Raw genomic sequence first — 20,147 nt, forward strand, 5'->3', positions numbered from 1 at the left:
AAACGGAATCTGCCTGGATAAACCTATTTGTGCAAAATGATCCACCCACATTTTCTAGTGTTTAAAAAAATCTCTGCCTAAAAAAAGCTAAGAGTACAGTACCTATGGAGTTGCTAAAAATTTCCTTCTATACTTCTACTGTCCTATCTGTGAACCGCCAATCTACGCAGCGTGATAGCATAGTATTTAGTGATTTCATCATATATACTATTAGTCTTATTTCATCTGTTGTGCGGTGTTGGCGAGTTAGGGTGTATTAAAGGTTCATTTGTGTTCTGATTGGTTGTTATGGCCCCACAGTGTCCTCTTCACATTACTTACCTGCATTTTTAACGAGATAAAATTTGACAAGCTCACAACTGTCTAGTTTTATATGGCTTTAAAAATATGTGAGGCGAGTATTTAAGAGCTGGGAGCGTATTGAGGCAAGCCATTTTAGTTGAGTCACAAAGAGTGGGCGACAGCATCTTCACTTTGTCTGAGACCATAGAAGGAAGAACTGATTTGGGATAAAGGTAACTAGTCCTTCTTTGGATATGCAAAATTTGAGGAGCTTTGGACACATCTAAGTATAGGTGGGGTAATTATAAAACATTAATATATAAATGGAACTCACAATTACGATGCATACCAGGGATATCTGATTTGTAAAGCGTTAGTGTATAGAATACATTACTCAGAGAGAGATTCCAGCTCCAACTCAGTACCACTGAGTCGGCTCCAACTCCTAGTGATGCTGTAGGTCAGAGCAGGGCTGCCACTGTGAAATTTCAAGACTGTACATTTTTATGGGAGTAAAAATTCCTGATTTTCTTCCTCAGAGTGGTTGGTAGTTTCGAACTGCTGACCTGTCGTTAGCAGTCCAAGGTGCAACCACTCCGCCACTAGGTCTCCTTCAAAGAGAGTTTAGCGTAGTGGTTTTCAACCTTCCTCATGTCACAACCCTTTCATACAGCTCCTCATGTTGTGGTCACCCCCAACCATAAAATTATTTCGTTGCTGCTTCATAACTGTCATTTTGCTACGGTTATGAATCATCATCTAAATATCTGACATGCAGGGTGTATTTTCATTGTTACAAATTGAACATAATTAAAGCATAGTGCTTAATCACACAAAATACGTAATTATATATTGTGGCACATTTATTTCTAATTACAAATAAATGAAATTCGTATCTGCCTGTGGGCAGACCCGCCTGGAGACGGATGGAGAAGCGGTGTCTCGGTTCCTAAGACCGTGAGAAATATGTGTTTTCCGATGGTCTTAGGTGACCCCTGTGAGAGGGTCCTTTGACCCCCAGGTTGAGAACCGAAGGCTGAGAGGGTGGAAACCCTGTCTGACCTCCGCCAGTTTCGGAAGGGAAACAGAGACTCCAACTCCACCCCAGCCCAGATCCTATGGTCGGAGGTCAGCTATCCCTTTCAATCCCGCACTGTCACACAGCACCCTCCCACAGCACTTTACTTCTGTAGCTGAGTTTGATAACTTGTTGCAATGGCCGCACAGACAATATTCACAATTATGGTGGTTTGTTAGGAAAGCTAACAGGCTGCCACAAGTCAAGATCATAAAATATCAAGGATACAGTCACTGGTGCAAAGCAGCATCTCTCCGCAGCCAGCAGCCACGTCTGTCTCTAGTTCGCTGACTCGAGCACGTGGCCCCTGGGTCTCAGCCTTGGGGGTTAGGAGGTCCACTTGCTGTGCTGCCTCACTGTCTCAGCTCGTGTCCTGACAGTGGCTCGTCCTTGATGGTCCCCAAATTCTCCCTGTTCTTGATTGTGAGGTGGTTTTCCCAAACTGTACAAAACCGAGTCAGTGTCCTCAACACTTTATTGCAAGGTCCCACCCAAACGTTCAGTGGGGTTTATAGAGAAATGGATACTAAAATCCAAACTCATCACCATTGAGGCTTACAGGAGCAGAAAGTCTCACCTTGTCCCCTTGGGTCCCACTGACCAGTGTAATCCACTACGCCACCAAGGATCCTTAAAGAAATGGACTGAAGGGACATGTTAAGAAATTTCCTTTCCCCATAGAGGGAGAAGGAAAAATCAGCAAGTTATAAACTGGACTTTGGGAAATGCTAGTATTTTACGGATGAGCAGATAAAGAGGAATTTCTTAGGAATCCTGAGAATGAAGAAAGACATTAGAGATCATCTGCTATGGAAGCATGTCTCTCATAAAACTCAGGCTGGCTCAAGGATAGTGTGTTCAATAGCACCGAAGATGGCAGCGAGGTTAATTAAGAACATTTTTGTAACGTTTCTGTTGGATTTGGCAATTGAAGCCATTGATAACATTTAGTTTTCTAAACAGCATTCTTTGTTCATATTTTTAATTTTACCCTTTTGAAAAACTTTTATCTCTCAAAAACTGAAAAATGAGGTGGCTTTTTATTATAGAATTCCATATTTCTAAAATTTCATCTTTCTATTCCTTGTAAAGAAGTGGTCTGCACTGAAATTATAATTGCTGTCCGTAGTCTCAGTGGGTGTTCTCTCGTTCCAGTCAAAGAACCAACAGACTATATTGGTCTGTTACAAAAGGTCCATTTGCCTGAGAGAACTTTTTGATAAGCTGGTTTGGTGCAAAGATTTATTCCCAGGATTCTTTTCTAGGCATGGAGGCAAGATATTTCCAGATATTGTTTGTATGTATGAAAGCATGCCTGGAAAATGTTTGCAGGAGTCTTATTTTGTTGGCCAAACATCTCCCCAAAGATTTAGATAAACAAAACTACCTCCAGGCATTTTAGCCTGCTTAACGTCATGCATGTGGAAAACACGCAGATTACCATTGGCTCCATACCAACTGTTTATTTATTACTGTTTGTATATAAATATTTAATGAGTTAGCAAACTTCAAGTGACTGCTGGAGATGAATTATAGAAGCCAAGTACTTACTCAATCATTTTTCTTTGGTATTTTTGCCTTTTCTCCATAAACATAAAATAAATGGCAACATTAGTAATGTCGACATGTATAATACTCCTCGTAAGTAAAAAATATAAAATTCCTGTTTGAAGTCTCCAGTTGCTGCTTATACACACAAATAGAAAGCTAAAATTTAAAATCCCTTTAAAGAAGGGTGCTGCTTGTAAGAAGGATCCATGTCTACATGATGAGCCAACTTCTTAGCTTTTGTGGGGTTTTAATTGTTCCACTCATGATAAAAACACATTTCCCAGATATATGGTTATTTTGTGGAAAAAAAATTCGTTACTCTGTGAGTCCTGTAGCTGTAGGAAATTTGGAGCAGAACGACGACACATTTTTTTCAATCTAAACTTGACAGACACTGACTGGTCCTCACACAACTGTCAATGCCACCTTCCATCGTTCCAGAATAATGTTGATATCATCGTTCTTGATGCAGTAAGCTTTGTTGTTAGATGATTTTATCACTTGGTTTTGGAACACCTGGGTCTCTGTGCTTACTGAGCCCAGAGTCTTAGGGGGTAGGCTGCACAGTGGGGGATCCAGTTCTGGAGTCAAGATTACCTGAGCTTCCACCCTATGTGGACGGGACTTAGCAGTAGCAGTACCCTGTCCACAGAGCCTCAGCGCCCTCAGCGATGGTGCCTTTTTAGAGGGCTTGTTGTCAGTATTAGAAGTCTGGGATGCGTTTAGGAATTGTTTACAAAAACAGAGAATCTTCTTTGTACAAATAAGGACATTGTCTGAGAGATTAAGATAGGGTATCTAAATTTACATAACTAGCTCCCTAAAACTCTTGGGCATTAAAACATAATCATTAATACAGATGTTTGTAAACATGTGAATCCTCAAGAGCAAATGACTATGTCAGCTACTGCAGGCCTGGAAAGAAATATACATATACATAGCACATAATTTAAATAGTGTTTAAAAGAAATGTTGTGGAACGGTGTATGATTAATTATATGATGGTTTTAATAGAAAATTTAAAAAACCCACAAGAAACCTACACCAGTTGTCATCAGATTCCAACTCATGGAAATCCTATGTGTGTTAGAGTATACAAATGTGCTCCACTGTAGCTGTCTTCAATGGCTAACTTTTCAAAAGCATGTTGCCAGTCCTTTCTTCTGAGGCTCTTCTGGGAGAATTTGAACTGGTAACCTCTCCAATAGTAGTCAAGTGCATAACTTCCTGAAACAATCTAGCACTCATACACATTAATGTCAGAAGAGAGAGCGTTATCTACTGGGACGAAGTACCTGGAATAAAATGATTAACCAGTCACACAGTCTTTGTAAGGCTTGGATGCATCTCAGGTTTATTCCAAGGCACTGAAAGCCCATTTATCTATTCACATAGACAATGCAGGGCAGGCAACGATAAAGAAAACGCTGCATGTATTTTCTGCTTACTGTATGATGTCCTATCAAACCCAATCCGAACTCGCTGCCATCAAGTCAAGGGTGACTCCTAGTGACCCTGTGGGGGTTCCGAGACTGGTTCTGGGAGGAGAACGCCCAGCCTTTCGCCCACCGAGCTCTTGGTGGTTTCGAAATGCCAACACAGCCTCTGCCCTACCAGGGCGCCGTGACGCCTTAGCAGACGATGCTTGAAAGAAACAAGAAGACGCACGGCGACATTATTTGCTACGGTAATCGAATAGTGCATGCGCTAACTGTTCCATCCCTCTGTAGTGCTCTGCGACCTGCGGCGCTGGAGTTCTGCACAGGGACGTGTTCTGCAGGCGGAGAGGCGTTGGTACGGTGGCTGAAGAAATGTGCAACGCACGCAGCCGGCCTTCGTCCGCGCGGCGGTGCTGGCTGCAGGACTGCCTGCAGTACCGGTGGGCCGCAGGAGCCTGGCCCGATGTAAGTATTCCTCGGCATCTTTTGAAGGACACCGCATAGCAGGATGCACTATTAATTTTACACTTGCCTTTCTAGTGTTCAGCTTCGTGTAAAAGGAAAGAGATACGGCGGCAAGTGGAGTGTATTGATCCACAGAACCTTCCAGTGAATGAAAGTTTCTGTGATCCTTCAACCAGACCGCTTTCAGTCAAAAAGTGCAGCAATCGTCCCTGCACCTATGTAGTGGTGACAGAAGACTCATCCCGGGTAAGACCCAGAGAGAGAGCGAGAAGTTGTGTGCCATTACCCCCCAATTGTTTCCTTGTGCGCTCTCCTCTTTCCCCCTCCACTGCAGTCAACCTGATCTGCTTTATGTCACTGTTGACTAGTTGCCACAGGTTTATATAAACAGAATCATATAGTATGTGCTCTATTTTGTCACTTAGCGCAAGTAGGAGATGCAGTCATGCTGTGGAATCTATCTAGTGTAGGCCTTTTCATCCATTATAGGCATGGCTTGAGGATCACTAACTACTTATTCTGGGATGTATAAATCCCAATTCAGTCTACTTTTCACCTCAGACATTGAAACATTCAACTTTAGGAATTTCATAGACATATAAATATGTGTGTTCAAGTGTCTTAAGTTTTTGAGCAATTGAAATACAGCTACTAATAATCATTAGTAATATTCTCAATAATTCCAACATCTTTATCAATTCTGATTTTGGTACCAGAGAAATTTGGTCTCATAGAAATAGTTGGGAAGTATTCCATTCTCATATTTAATGTACAAATTTAGGAAGGATTGAGGTCAGTTGTTTAAATATTTGATAGAATTGACCATTGAAGTCTATGGTACTGGGTTTTTTGGTTTATTTTTAAGGGAGGTTTTGTTTTGCTCTGTTTTTTAATTTGGGAATGATACCCAGGAATGTATCAAGGATTTTCTAAACTCTTGTAAGTCTCTCATTCCCCTTAGTTTTTCTTTTAAACTTTGTGACTAGCCTGTTGTCTGCCCCAAGGGAGCTCTGATAGCATAGTAGTTACCCATCTGATTGGATCTATAGGCCGGCAGTTTGAAACCACCAGCCACTCCACCGGAGAAAGACAGAGGTTCTTATTCTCCTAAACAGTTGCAGTCCCAGAGGGCGGAGGGAGGGTGGGGTAGAGAGGAGAAACCAATTACAAAGATCTACATATAACCTCCTTCCTGGGGGATGGACAATGGAAAAGCGGTTAAAGGGAGACATCGGACAATGTAAGACAGGACAAAATAATAATAATTTATAAATTATCAAGGGTTCCCAAGGGTGGGAGGGGGAAATGAGGAGCTGATATCAAGGGCTCAAGTCAAAAGCATATGTTTTGAGAATGATAATGGCAACAAATGGACAAATGTACTTGACACAATGGATGGATGTATGGATTGGGATAAGAATTGTACGAGCCCCCAATAAAATGAACTTAGCCAGCCACCAAATGAAACAGTTTGCCTCTAGTTCTGTTTGAAAAACACCTCTGGGGAAGTAGGGATGTTTTTGTGACTCCTTAATGAACTCAGAATCAGGTCAAGTAAAGACAGCCTTGTAAATGTGATCATCTTGTGACTCACGGGTTAGTCACCTAAAGACAATGTCTGGGAGTTTGGAGCAGTATCAACCCTGCTCAGCCACCTTCTGTAGAGAACAAGCATCTAGGATTCCCAAACAGTGCAGGCGATTGGGTTTCAGGCACTGGGATAAGAGAAAATGGGGCAGCACAATTAAATTATGACCCAGGTCTCTGTTCTTGTGGAAATTTAGCTGTGTTTCTAGATTAAATGCCTCTGGATCACTGCAGTCCTTGGCTATTTCTCAGAGTCTGGACGGCATTGATTTTAATATTTTTACTAGTTTCTTTTGTGGTAGAGAGTCTTTTTAGCAATGCTAACTCTGATATTGTACTGCTGTCATCGTTTTGGGGTCTATTTTAATTGAATGATTCTTCTGATAATAGAGTGTTTGCTTTAACATTTTTTCATCTATTTATTTATTTACTTTTGGTTTTGCTAGGTAATTTCTTAGGCATTATGAATTTTACTTTTTTGGTTACTGGATATTGTTGTTTTCCTATATTTTGAGTCTTTCCTGAGAGGCAATTACATTAAAAGCAGTTTTATCTTACTTTATATTTGTCAAATGGGACCACTTCATGATTTAGACTAAACCAAAAAAAAAAAAGTCTACTGCTATCAAGTTGATACTGATTCATAACAATCCTATATAGGCTTTCCAAGGATATAAATCTTTACAGGAACAAATAACTTTATCTTTCTCTTGCAGATTGATTGGTGGTTTTGAACAGCCAACCTTGTGGTTACAGTTCAATGTTGATGTGATCCTTAACAACGTTGAGTCTAATTATTTCCTGATATTGTGGCAAGACCCTGCTGAATACTTTACCATTGCCATGTGTAGTCTAATTAGGGAAATTGGATTACATGTGGCTCTGTGGGAGCATCCACACAGAAATGGCTAACCCTTTTTGGTTGCTTCCCCCCTGACCTTGGCTGATGGCCTGGCATGCATATCCTGGTTAATATTCTACTGAATATATAAGGAGATTAGGGACTCTTGCACATTCTTTGAGGGTCCCTTTCTGCAGAAATCTCTTTTGTAGCCTCTCCCGAAAACCCCAGATTCCTTAATCTTCTGAGAATCTTCTAATTGACTCTTTAGCTTAGGATCGCCCCTGGGCTCACTTGAGTTCATTTTCTTTATGCCGACATTTGAAAAATCTCATGAAAGGCAGTACACTGAAACATGATGGCATCTCTCCAGGATCATTATTCTTTAAAAAAAATTATTTAAATAATTTTATTAGGGGCACATGCAACTCTTATCACAATCCATACATACATCAATTGTGTAAAGCACATTTGTACATTCATTGCCTTCATCATTCTCAAAACATTTGCTCTCCACTTAAGCCCCTGGCATCAGCTCCTCATGTTTCCCCTCCCTCCCTGCTCCCTCCACTGTCATGAACCCTTGATTAATTTATAAATTATTATATTTCCATATCTTTCACTGTCCGACGTCACCCTTCACCCACTTTTCTGTTGTCCATCTCCCAGGGAGGAGGTTATATGTAGATCCTTGTAATTGGTTCCACCTCTCAACTCCTACCCTGCCCCCCCTCCCCCCTCCACCCGCCGCATTGCCACCCTCATCACTGGGCCTGAAGGGATCATCCACCCTGGTTTCCCTGTGTTTCTAGTTCCTATCTGGACCAGTATACATCCCCTGCTCTATCCAGATATGTAAGGTAGAAATGGATCATGATACTGGGTGGGGAGGAAGCATTTAGGAACTAGAGGAAAGTTGTATGCTTCATCATGGCAACACTGCACCCTGAGTCGCTTGTCCCCTCCCTGCGACCCTTCCATAAGGAGATGTCCAAGTGCCTACAGAAGGATATTGGATCTCCACTCCACACTCCCCCCTTCATTCACAATGATATGATTTTTGGTTCTGATGATACCTGATATCTGATCCCTTTGACATCTTGTGATCACACAGGCTGGTGTGCTTCTTCTATGTGGGCTTTGTTGCTTCTGAGCTACATGGCTGCTTGTTTACCTTCAAGCCTTTAAGCCCCAGATGCTCTATCATTTGATAGCTGGGCACCATCAGCTTTCTTTACCATATTTGCTTGTGTACCCATTTGTCTTCAACGATCATATAAGGGAGGTGAGCACACAATGATATGGTTTTTTTTCTTTGATGCCTGATAACTGATCCCTTTGGCACCTTGTGAACACATAGGCTGGTGTGCTTTTTCCATGTGGGCTTTATTGCTTCTGAGCCAGATGACCGCTTGTTTATCTTCAAGACTTTAAGACCCCAGATGCTATATCTTTTGATAGCCGGGCACCATCAGCTTTCTTCACCACATTTACTTATGCACCCGCTTTGTCTTCAGTGATTGTGTCAGTAAGGTGAGCATCATGGAATGCCAGTTTAATAGAAGAAAGTATTCTTGCAATGAGGGAGTACTTGAGTGGAGGCCCAATGTGCATCTGCTACCTTAATACTGAACCTATACATATATGAACATTGATCCATTTCCACATCCTCATATATAAATATATTTACATATGTACATGCCTTTATTTAGACCTCTATATATGCCCTTTGCCTCCTAGCTCTTTCCTCTATTTCCTTTTACCTTCCTCTTGTACCACTATCATGTTCAATCTTCATTTGGGTTTCAGTAATTCCTCTCAGTTGCATTACACTTGGTCACACCTTACCAAGCCTCCTACACCCTCCTTACCACTGATTTGGATCACTTGTTGTTCCCTTGTTACTGGTTTTGTTAATACCACTTCCTTTCCCCCACCTCCCTCTCTCCCATTTCCCTCATGAACTGTTGATCCATTGTTTTCTCCTCCAGATTGTTAATCCAGCCTATTTTATTTAGACAGACCTATGGAGATAATAACATGCACACAAAAAAGACACAGCAAAACCAAGCAACAAAAGAAAACAAAACAAAAACACCAAGCCAATGACATAAAAACAAAACACAACTACAAGAAAGAAAAGCTTATAGTTAGTTCAAGAACTCTTTGTTGGCCTTTAGGAGTGTTTTCCGGTTGAGTCTGATGGGGCACCAAACCCTGGCCCCAAAGTCTATTTTTGGTATTCACTGGGGACTTTGTTGCTCTGTTCCCCTTTGCTATTCTGTTGCACGCCCTTAGTGTTTTCCCTCGGTGTGGTGGGATCAGATATGGCAGAATTCCCACACTGTATCTCCAGTGTAGTCCCCTGTAGGTCTATGGGTCAGTGAGGGATGTCGTGTCTAATAGTGGGGCCAACCATATGGTCTTCTCTGTGGATTGGGTACTCTGAGAGGGAATCTCTTCATCAAGGCTTGGTGGGCCAGGATGTGCTCCACTCTCTCTTCTTCTCCCTTCATTTGCTCCCATGTGCTCTAATCAGACATGTCACCCTCCCTGAGCTGCAGATTCAGTGCTGTCCTCTGAAATAAATTCTTCTGGGGGCAGGAGCAGGTGTCCACGTGGTTGGGATTGAGGCCAGCCCCCCAGACCTCTCCACTGGTTTCCTACTCCATGCTGGCATGTTGCATTCACATCTTGGAACACTGGGTTGAAGTCTGGTCCCTCTTTCCCTGTGGAGATATAAACAATACCCTCCCCTTTGGTAGGTTAGTGCAGGATCATTATTCTTCATCACTAGATGCTCAGTGTCTTAAAAAACACGATTTTGCTTTTTTTTTTTTTGGTCCAGTTGATCTGGTTGTTTCAAGTGGGAGGATAAATTCCATATCTTTATATTTGATTTTTTTGTGAAAGCATAAGCCTATATACCAGCCAATCTTTTGGACTGGGATTTTAATTTATAAATAAATCACTTACCTATTTTAGTTAGATCCTTTTATCGCATTGTGTGTAATAAATATATGTTTACATGTATACTACTTTATACATAATTAATAACCTATAGTAAAAGATAATAAACAAACTAATTGCCAGTGTGCCTCATTTTTTCAAATCTGTGCATATTAGCAGATATATTTTTAATCAGTTGTGGTATTCTTGGCTGTGTTATGGGAAAAAACCATGAGCACTAACAGATAGAAAAATGGGGCTGAATCTGGATCCTTCCACTTATTGTCACAACTCTGAGAGGGTTGCCTAATGTCTCTGAACCTTTGCTTACTCATCTATAAAATGAAGCTAATAAAAATAGGATTATTATTGGGGTGGCAGAGCATAAAATATATTTAGTGCCTGGTACACATTTAGTCGGGTGACTAAACTAAAAGGCACATTACTCTCCCTTGTAATTTTTTATCTTTTAGTGTGCAGACAACTGTGGATTTAGTTATGCACAAAGGATTACATATTGTATTGAGATCCGCTCTCCTAAGAAAATCCTAACCCACCAACTCTGGCCTGTAGACTACCGAGAATGCCCTGTACTACCTTCCCGTCAGATCTACAAATGCAATTTTAGGAGTTGCTTACAAGTGGCCACTTGGAGAGTCGGAAAGTGGAGCAAGGTCAGTATATTATAATGGATTAAAAATCTCATTGAGACACTCAAGCTGTGGGATTCCCATTCATCTTCACATCTAACTTGACCGGCAGAGTCGTCTTCTATCCCTGCTGTCTACAAACTACCTACTCAGTTATTTGTACAACTCATTGCCCTTTCTTACTACATCCTTTTTGTAAATGGAGACAAATAATTCTCATTTCTGTCACTAAGAGATCCTTATACCGTGGATTTCACTTTGAAGATGTGTTTAAGAAATATTTATTTTGAATACGTAAATAGATCTAATATACACAAACTAAAACTATTTGGATTGTATTTTCTTCCCAATTGACTTGATAAACAGCAAACAAATATTGGCCTTCAATATTATCATATAAATGAATGAGAACAACTTCTAAGTAGTCTTATTAACCATCATTAATTAATGTTTATTAAGTATTTACAATGCACAGTGGATATAACTGCACAAAATAAGTAGAAGGAATAGAAATAAATTCAAGAAAAATAAAAGCCAGTCATTGGGAAGTAATGGTCAGGCTCGTGTCAAATGGTATCCCCCCCCCATATGTGTCCAGTCTTCATGGTCTTGAGCCTCTACCCTACTTGTGTGAACGGTTGATCATCCCTTCTTCCAAAACAGCTGAATGTGAGGGGAGAAGCTGGTTTCCTGACCTTGCCATCCAGTAGATGGTTCACTTTCCCTTTCTAATCCATTCACAGTGTTCAGTGACATGTGGAGCTGGGATCATGGAGAGAAGAGTGGCATGTATGACTGCAGACGGTTGGCCCAGCGATGTATGTTTAAAGCGTTTAAAACCACACTCGCAAAAGAAATGTGATGGCAATGACTGTAAGTAACAGATTTCAAGGCCACTGCAAAAGTGCTCCTTAGCCATCATGCTGTAACTTAAAAGAAATAAATGTTTGTGGAGGTCAGGTTCTCTGCAAAGCGAAGTGTCCCAGTCCTCAGAGGGAGGGGATGTACTGGTGATCCAGGTAGGTCCCTCCTGTGCTTTTCCTTTGTGTGGTGCTGATAAGTTGTGTTCCCTCGTTCTTGAAGGTGAAACATTTACCAGTTGCAAAGACGTCCAAGTGAAAAATAGCATCCAGAAGGATGGGGAATATTTCCTTACCATTCAGGGGAGAGTGATCAAGGTATTATTAAAATCATTCTTTGATGTTAACACGGACGGTTGACTTTTGAAGAAGCTAGTCTAGATTTCTAAAAGCATTTTTCTCTTAGATTTATTGTGTGGGCATGCAGTTGGAGAATCCAGAGGAGTACCTATCATTGGTCAAAGGGGAAGAAGACAACTTTTCTGAAGTCTATGGTTTTAGGTACAAGCTTTTTTCCCGACCGTATGTGCATTTTTATAAGTTCCTTGGGTGATACAAAAGGTTGGCGGTTCAAACCTGCTTAATATGCTCCATGAAAGAAAAATTCTAGTGACCTGCTTCCAAAAAGATTACAGACAAGAAAATCCATGGAGTGGTTTTGTTCTGTAGCACATAGCATCACCTGGAGTAGGAACTGATTTGATGACAGTTTGGGTATAATTTTTCATTCCTTAAAACGGAATTTGAAACTAGTGGATATGATAGTTGGATGACTCACACAGGGGAAAAATTCAAAAGCAGGTGAAAATGTTAGGACCTAAGACCCATACTATTCTTAAGCAATAAATAGTTGAGTGTTAGTATGTGCTCACAGACTGATTGTATGCATTTTCATGGAAATTTAATTAATACCAGTAGTAAAAGCTAGGAGAATTACAGCTGACTTATTCTTCCACAAACAACTCTTTAATTTCAGATTAAGTTTTTTGGGCACTTTGGATTTAGTATCAGTCCTTTCCCATTTTGCTTATTGACCCTATAGTATTAAAGACCAGGAGTTTGTCTTTTATAAACATTTGCTATTTATCAAATAACAATGTCAAAAATATAAAAGATATTCTGATATTATTATAGACTACAAAATCCATATGAATGCCCTTTTAATGGAAGCAGGAGGAAAGATTGTGAATGTAAGAATGACTACTTGGCTGCTGGATACACTGTCTTCAGCAAAATAAGAATTGACCTCACTTCTATGCAAATTAAAAGTAAGTGCATACTTTTGACTTGTGAAATAAACACCCTGCATTTGTACTGTACACAAGCCTAATACTGGGCCAGCATATGTGCAAGCAAGGAGTCCTCATCATGTAATGGGTTATGCATTAGGCTGCAAATGTCAAAGTCAGTAGTTCAACACACCAACCTCTCCACATGACCAACAAGGGATTACCATACATACTCAAATATAAGCCCACCCGACTATAACCCTAGGTACCTAATTATTATCTGGGAAACCAGAAAAACTGATTGACTTGAGTATAAGCATAGGGTAGAAAATTCAGAAGCTATTGGTGAGTTTCAATAATCAAAATAAATAAAACTAAAATTACTAAAAATTGAGACATCAGTGGGGTAATGTATTTAAATATTTATTTTAAATAAAAACATATATAAAAGGACAACAAGTCATTTAACATTAGTAAACCAGCACAGTAAGTGGAAAATAGTTTCAACAAAAACAATAAGTTATCAACAATGATACCTTAAGAGTACTATTCCCTGAGCTCAATCAGCAACCAAGGTAAAGTGTAAAGAGTTAAAATCCTTCAAAACTGGATTCCTCATCATCATCTGATTCCCAATGCAGAGCTTCAGCTGGTATGAGGTCATCATAGACGCTGTCCTCACTGAGATCGCCATCATCACCATCACTGCTGTCATTTCCATACAAAGCGCAGTCTTCACTGCCATCCATAGCATTACTAATACTACATTTCTGGAAGGCATAACACACCATGTCTTCTGGAATGTCTTCCCATGCGTCTCGAACCCGCTTTGCTGTTAACTCTATGTCAGGCTTCATGAGATTTCCTCCTTTTGTTAGTCGGGCTTGACCAGATGACATCCATTCGTGCCACATCCAGAGGCTGCAGTACAGATGTAAGCCCACCTGGAATAACGGCTAAAGTAATTTTACTAGATTTTGCCAATTTTTTTATGTCATCCGATAGGTGGGCTCTGACCATATCCCAAACAAGTAATGGTGGCTTTTTATTTAAGGCTGCTCCTGGTCGTCGGTTTCAAATTTCTTCCAGCCATTTTTTTGTTCCATGTTCATCCATCCAGCCTTTAACATGTGCATGCACAGTAATTCTTGGTGGGAAATTGATTTTTAGGCAAGGTCTTTCTTTTAAAAATAATGACAGGATGCAGCTTATTTCCATTAGCCAAACATGATAGAACAACTATAAAGTGGTTTTTTTTCATTTCCCGTGGTTTTGAGAAAAATGTTTTTTTCTCCTAAACTTGCCACAGTTCTGTTGCTTAGAAGAGCAAAAGTCATGGCATTCTCATCCATATTTCCAATATCTTCCAGGTCATAATGATAAATCCTTCTTTGTTATATAACAAAAGACTGAAATGACATAATTTTTTCTTCAAGGTCTTGTGGAAATTTCTGGGAAATCTTTGTTGTTTGTCTCAAACATAGTAGGCCAAACCTATTCATGAAGTTGGTACACCATCCTACTGGTGCAGCAAATTTTTCAATGCCTGGTGCTTTATACTTGTCCCTTAGCCATTTGTAGAGCACGTATGCGGATTCCTATGCATGTTACACAGTAACCACTTTGACAACACTCCATAACCCATTTATGCAATTCACTCTCTAGAGCCCCATAAAAAGACGTTAAACCACGAAGAGCTTTTTTAGCGTTTGGAATCTGTTCCAAGTCAGCCTTCATTTTCTGCCACTCCCTCACTTGCTTTTCGTCAACACAGAATTCCCTACTTGCAATACTGTTATTGCTCTCTTCTGCTCTTGACATAACCTTTATTTTGAAACCAACCTCATATTACCAGCATTTTTGTTTTGGTTCAAGAGTATCCATTTCTAAAAGGATAAAAAAAACAGGACTTTGAAAAAGCACTTTCATTGTAATGGCCCCCCACCTTTGGGACATGTTAACCGGGAGGAAGGGGGGAGTCCATGCGGGCGGGGGATGCAGGATGTGAATTAACACAGAGACCAGAGGGGAGAGACAGAGTGCAGCCACAGACACATCGTTACCAGTTCAGCTGCCGGAGTCAGTGAATCACTACGGGTGCTTCTGCAAATTGGAGCCGTCCACGTCATAGGATGGCTCTGATTGGTTAGATGTGAGTAAACAAACATTCAAAGTCCTTCAGTGTCAGTGGGGCTTTGAATGAACAGCAGAGAAATAGCAATCACCGTGAGATAACGGGCGCTTGTCCTGTTACTTGGGGGAAGGTGAGGGAGTGAGATGTTATACCTTGCTGGGGTACCACTGACCCGTGTATAAGCTGAACCCCAGTTTTTCAGCACACTTTTTGTGCTGAAAAAACTCAGCTTATACACAAGTGTATACGATGAATGGTTACTCAAAGACTCACAATCTCATGAGTTAGGATCAACTCGATGGCCTGAGTTTGGTTCTCTAGGCTTGGGTATGTGATACAGAAGAATTTAGCATTGTAAGACCAACAACCTCTTTTGTCCAACAAAATAAATGGAAGACTATACATGGGGACTTCTTCCTATGGAATACACATAAATAGAATTGATTGCATCTGTGGGGTCAGGCACGGGGGGACCTCAATATCAGCAGCCAAAATTAACCCAGAGGCTGAGTGTGGAACTGACCGTCAATTGCTCCTATGTAAGTTCTAATTGAAGTTGAAGAAAATTAAGTCCACAGGAATCAAAATGAGTATATCCCACCTGAACATCAAGGATATCTCAATAATATATTCGGCTTATTAAACCTTAATTGTAGAATACCTGGAGAGTAGAGAGATGACATCAAGCACATCATACGTGAAGAAGCAGAGGTCATTAAAAAGACAGGAAAGAGGGACTTCCGTATTCCATTCACCTTAGTGTCAAACTCATAACCTCTCCTTTAGCCTCAGATTTCTAAAGTGGCTAGAACCTCCACTCTTATACTTCATTGTTAATGAACCTGTAAATTTTCATTAAGAAAAAAAAACTAGGTACAGTTTATCAGAAGTATGAGCCGGTCTTTTCCCAGTCCATTGGAAATCCGTTTATTTTTAGATGCCTGGATGGGGTGCTCATTGATGGAAACGACAAAGGGATATCAAAAGTGGTAAACAGCTCTTGCACTGGAAGGGACCGGCTTGGCCCTTTAGAAATGAGTGACAGTACATGGCTGACTTCAGAACTGCATAACCCGCTGGCCCTAGGACAGCATGTTAATAATTGTTCAAATGAGAGAGCAGCCAATATCTGTTACCAGGGATTTGATGTGCCGCAGTCTTTCCTGTAGAACTGAAGCAGTCTCTTCCAAACCTTGCCTACAGTTACGACAAACAAAGCCCACTTTGATGTGCCCTCCTGGTTGCTCTCAGGGACATCAAGCAAGAAGAGCTGTTTTCAAATTACTACACAATTGTCAGATACCTCTTGTCAATCCGAAATTAGGGTTTTTATTCAGGTATGGGGTTATTAATTTTAAGTATTTCTATCAGTCATTTCTCTGAGTTCCATCTGTAAAACAGTTGTTTTGAGATCTAATTAGAGTAGGGGTGTTTAATGCTTTTATTGATATTTGTGTCTGTTCCATGATAAAAGTCATTTGCTTCATTGCAATTCCAAATTTGCAGTGCAGTTCCTTTTTAATTAGTTTTCACTTAAATACACACTAACTGTTTAAATTACTGCCTACTGCCTAACCTTACCATTTCAATTCTTTTACTTATTTTCTGTGTGGTTTATATGATGTTAGTGAATCCAGCAACATCAGCCCCGTTGATAAACACCAACTCCTGGAAACACTTTGTTCTTACACAATAAAGTTCAAAAGAAGAAGAAAAAACGTTTTAAAGGAAGAGAATTTCCACAATTTTCCATGACCACACTCACTATCTACCTCAACCACCCATCTTCTATCATACATGTTGCTTCTCTTGTAGGGTGTCCTGACCTGCCCACGCTTCCATGTAAGGCAAACCCTCCTCTTACTGTGTTCTGGCCTTGTTGCCTTTACCTTTCTCACGGACATAATAGTTTCAGCAATTTCCTCTTTCTCTTTTAGAACATTGTTTTCTTTTCTGGTAAATCATTTGTACCCTGGTTATTTTTTTTAATTCTCTAATTTCTCTTATCTTAATTAGAAAGAAATGTCTTTGAGCCTCTTTTATTTTGACAATGTTGCATTTCTGTTTTCTTTTATTAAAAGTCTTAAGTTATTAACAACTCCCCTTCTCCAGTTTCTCCTCTTGGATACTCTCCTGAATTCAGACTAATCTCACTCATTCATAGCATTCACAGAACTTTCTGAAACCTTCTTGACCCACTGCAAGATTTACTCTCCAGATTAGCACATTTCCTGATTTTGTGGCTGCCACGCTCTTCTTTTGACCTTTGTCAACCTTGCATGTTTCTTTTAATCTTTCACCACATTAAATATTGAAGTGTTCATGATTCAATGATTCCATCGGAGATTTAATTTATTTTATATATTTCAAGTGTTATGTATTAAATGACAGATCCGACTAGCTACATCCATTTGGAGCTGGTACCCTGAATTTCCACAGCCTATCCAGCAGATCCACGTGGATATCGAATGTTATTTTTGTGTGCTGTCTACTCCAGTGCTCAGGGATCTTATAAACTAGTGCTATCAAGTCAGTTCTGTCTCCTAGGACCGAATGTAGGGTTTTTGAGGCTATGTTAACATTGATGGGAGAAGACCACCTTATCATCTCCCTTGGAGTGGACAGTATTTGTAAACCACTGACCTGTGGCCAGTGGTCTAACGCTTATCTCCCCGTCCATGCAGGGGTCCTGCGGGCAAGCTCAGTGTGTCCTGACAGGACTTCCAAACAGGATTGCTGTAGAATCTGTTTCTTTATCCCAAGTCTCATTTTGACAAATGGCAGCACACTTCATTCCAGTCACTCTGGCTACAATTTAGCATCATCTATTCCCTCCCCCATGCTTTTTCTCACCCCTACAAGCAATACAGCATCAAATTCTATCACATTAGTCTCCAAAACAAATACCGAATCATAGTTTCCCACTACCTCATTTGCTACCACCTCGATCCCAGTCCACATCATTTTTCATTTGGATTATTATATCTGCTCACTGGTATTCCTCTTTTAATATTTCTCCATTGTTTGTTCTCTCTCACAACCTATGTTCTCTTTACAACAGAAATTCTAAGCTGATCTTGAAAAACATAAGCAATGACATGTCTCCTGAGCAATTTTCTGTTAAAAACTCTTCAAATGTTTGACATTCAAAGAATTCTAGAGTCTTTTCATGGTCAATAAAGCTTGCCGTCCTTTCCTAACCCCCGCCTCTGATCTCATCCGCTATGGCTCCGTCTCCTGCACACTCTGCTGCGAACACAATGGCCTCTTTGTTGTTGGCAGACACCCAGCGTGTCCCAACCTTAAGTATCTGCACTGAACTCTTCTATGTGTCTAGAGCTCTTTCCCCACAATTATTCCAGTGGTTTGCCCATTCACTTCCTTTGGGTCTCTGCTTAAGTTAATTTTCTTATTCATGATATCTGGATGACTCTCTAACCCTAAACTCTTATTCACTGTCTTCCTCACTTTACTTCCTCTCACAGCCACCATCACTTCTCACATACTGCAGTCATTGTCACTTGTGTCTCTCTAGTAGGGCTCAGGTTCCATCAACTCAATACTAATACTAAACCAAACACTATTGTGTCCCCAAAACATATAATAGTTCCCAATGCACTCAATTTAATTAAATTCTTTTTGAATAAAATTTTTCACATTCTTTAAGAACCTTATAGAAACAACTTTCTGAAGAGTAAGCTGAAACAAATGAAGGATGAACAAACAATGGGGAGAATGAAATAAAAAAATATTTTTCTTATTGTTGTTGAAAGTGTACAGGCAAAATATACACTAAAATTCAAGAGTTTCCAAATGGACACTCCAATGATCTCAGTTCCATTGTTCAGGGTATGCACTGGTACTCTGCCTCTTCTTCATTAATAACATGAGGTCACAGCCCCCAAATTTCTTCTCAATGTTTGGAGTTGCTGTTCCTAATTTGACCCTATACAGAAATTTCTTTTTAAAATCACACTGCCCAAAGCAGGCATTCTTTCCTAATTAAGTCAAACTAGGGTTTAAATAAGACTTCAGGGGATATTTTTGGTTTACATTTTGAAGATTATTTCAGGGCAATGGTTTTGGGAATTGACCCTGTCTCTGTGGTTCTAGGAAAGCAGAATTTTATAAGAATTTGAATATATGTTTGTCAGGGAAAATGAATCTTGTAAACAGGGAGAAACAGGGATGAAATAATGGAAAAGCATGAAGCATCTTGGTACCACCAAGGAATAAAATGTAGTGCAATTTGGTCTAAATATAAGTGGACTTTAATGGAAGTGTCCATAAAAATGCTAATGATTTTAGCTTTAAGTTAGACATGCTTGCGGATCATCCTGGCAATGAACTCTGACCCCAGAGTTTTATATATCTTCAGGTCCCTGTGCTTTGGGAGGGGATGGATATTCACAATGGATTATCTGAAAATGACGTCTCTGCTGTGCCCTCGACCAGCTCTGAAGTGCCATCCAGGGCAGTGGGGTGCTGATGAATAGTTAATCACAAGCTCCCCAACAAAAGTCAGATTTGTAGTATTTTCTGAATCCCGTAGTGTACACTTTTCTACTGCATATGATTTCAATTTTCACACACTGCCGAACATGGATGTCCTTGGGTCTGTGATAGACATTTACCTGAATGCTGTATTAGGAGATGGCCTCCACGGAGGCCAGCATCATCATGAAACATGCAGTAATTTTTCAATTCTCTTGGAAAGTGAAACTATTTGAAACCATGCCACCTCAAGAAGTTATTGTTTAAGTGATTTGAGCATGCATAAATATTAGAAGTCTAAAAAAATTAACTGTGCTTGACTCCATGATTTTACTTTGACTATTTTATATTGAATCTCCAACACAATAGATAATAATAAAATTCTGCTAATACTTTTAGCAAAAATAAAAGAGAAAAGAGTCACAATCTAATAATAGCAATATGAGAAATAAAATATATCAACAAACTTTCTAGCTCTGTGTTTTTGAATAGTCTTAATGAATTGATGTAGTAACTATCTTAAGCACTCATGCATTCCTTGGCTTTAACATTTTTTAAAGATTATTTTATTGGGGGCTGATACAACTC

General features: G+C 40.0%; 1 protein-coding gene and 1 pseudogene across 1 annotated transcript in view; both read left to right on the plus strand.

Moving 5' to 3' along the window:
• The window catches only part of ADAMTS20 (ADAM metallopeptidase with thrombospondin type 1 motif 20), a 176,996-nt gene that overhangs the window by 139,365 nt on the left and 17,484 nt on the right, over nucleotides 1-20,147 (plus strand). The window contains exons 29-35 of the mRNA XM_075551858.1: nucleotides 4,642-4,815; nucleotides 4,891-5,061; nucleotides 10,666-10,866; nucleotides 11,586-11,715; nucleotides 11,926-12,020; nucleotides 12,109-12,203; nucleotides 12,837-12,970. Of these exons, the coding sequence (XP_075407973.1) occupies nucleotides 4,642-4,815; nucleotides 4,891-5,061; nucleotides 10,666-10,866; nucleotides 11,586-11,715; nucleotides 11,926-12,020; nucleotides 12,109-12,203; nucleotides 12,837-12,970 (1,000 nt within the window). The remainder of the gene's footprint in view (nucleotides 1-4,641; nucleotides 4,816-4,890; nucleotides 5,062-10,665; nucleotides 10,867-11,585; nucleotides 11,716-11,925; nucleotides 12,021-12,108; nucleotides 12,204-12,836; nucleotides 12,971-20,147) is intronic.
• Nucleotides 15,469-16,389, plus strand: LOC142450564 (SET domain-containing protein 9 pseudogene; annotated as a pseudogene).

This window comes from Tenrec ecaudatus, chromosome 6 (assembly GCF_050624435.1).
Source record: "Tenrec ecaudatus isolate mTenEca1 chromosome 6, mTenEca1.hap1, whole genome shotgun sequence".
Classification (NCBI taxonomy): domain Eukaryota; kingdom Metazoa; phylum Chordata; class Mammalia; order Afrosoricida; family Tenrecidae; genus Tenrec; species Tenrec ecaudatus.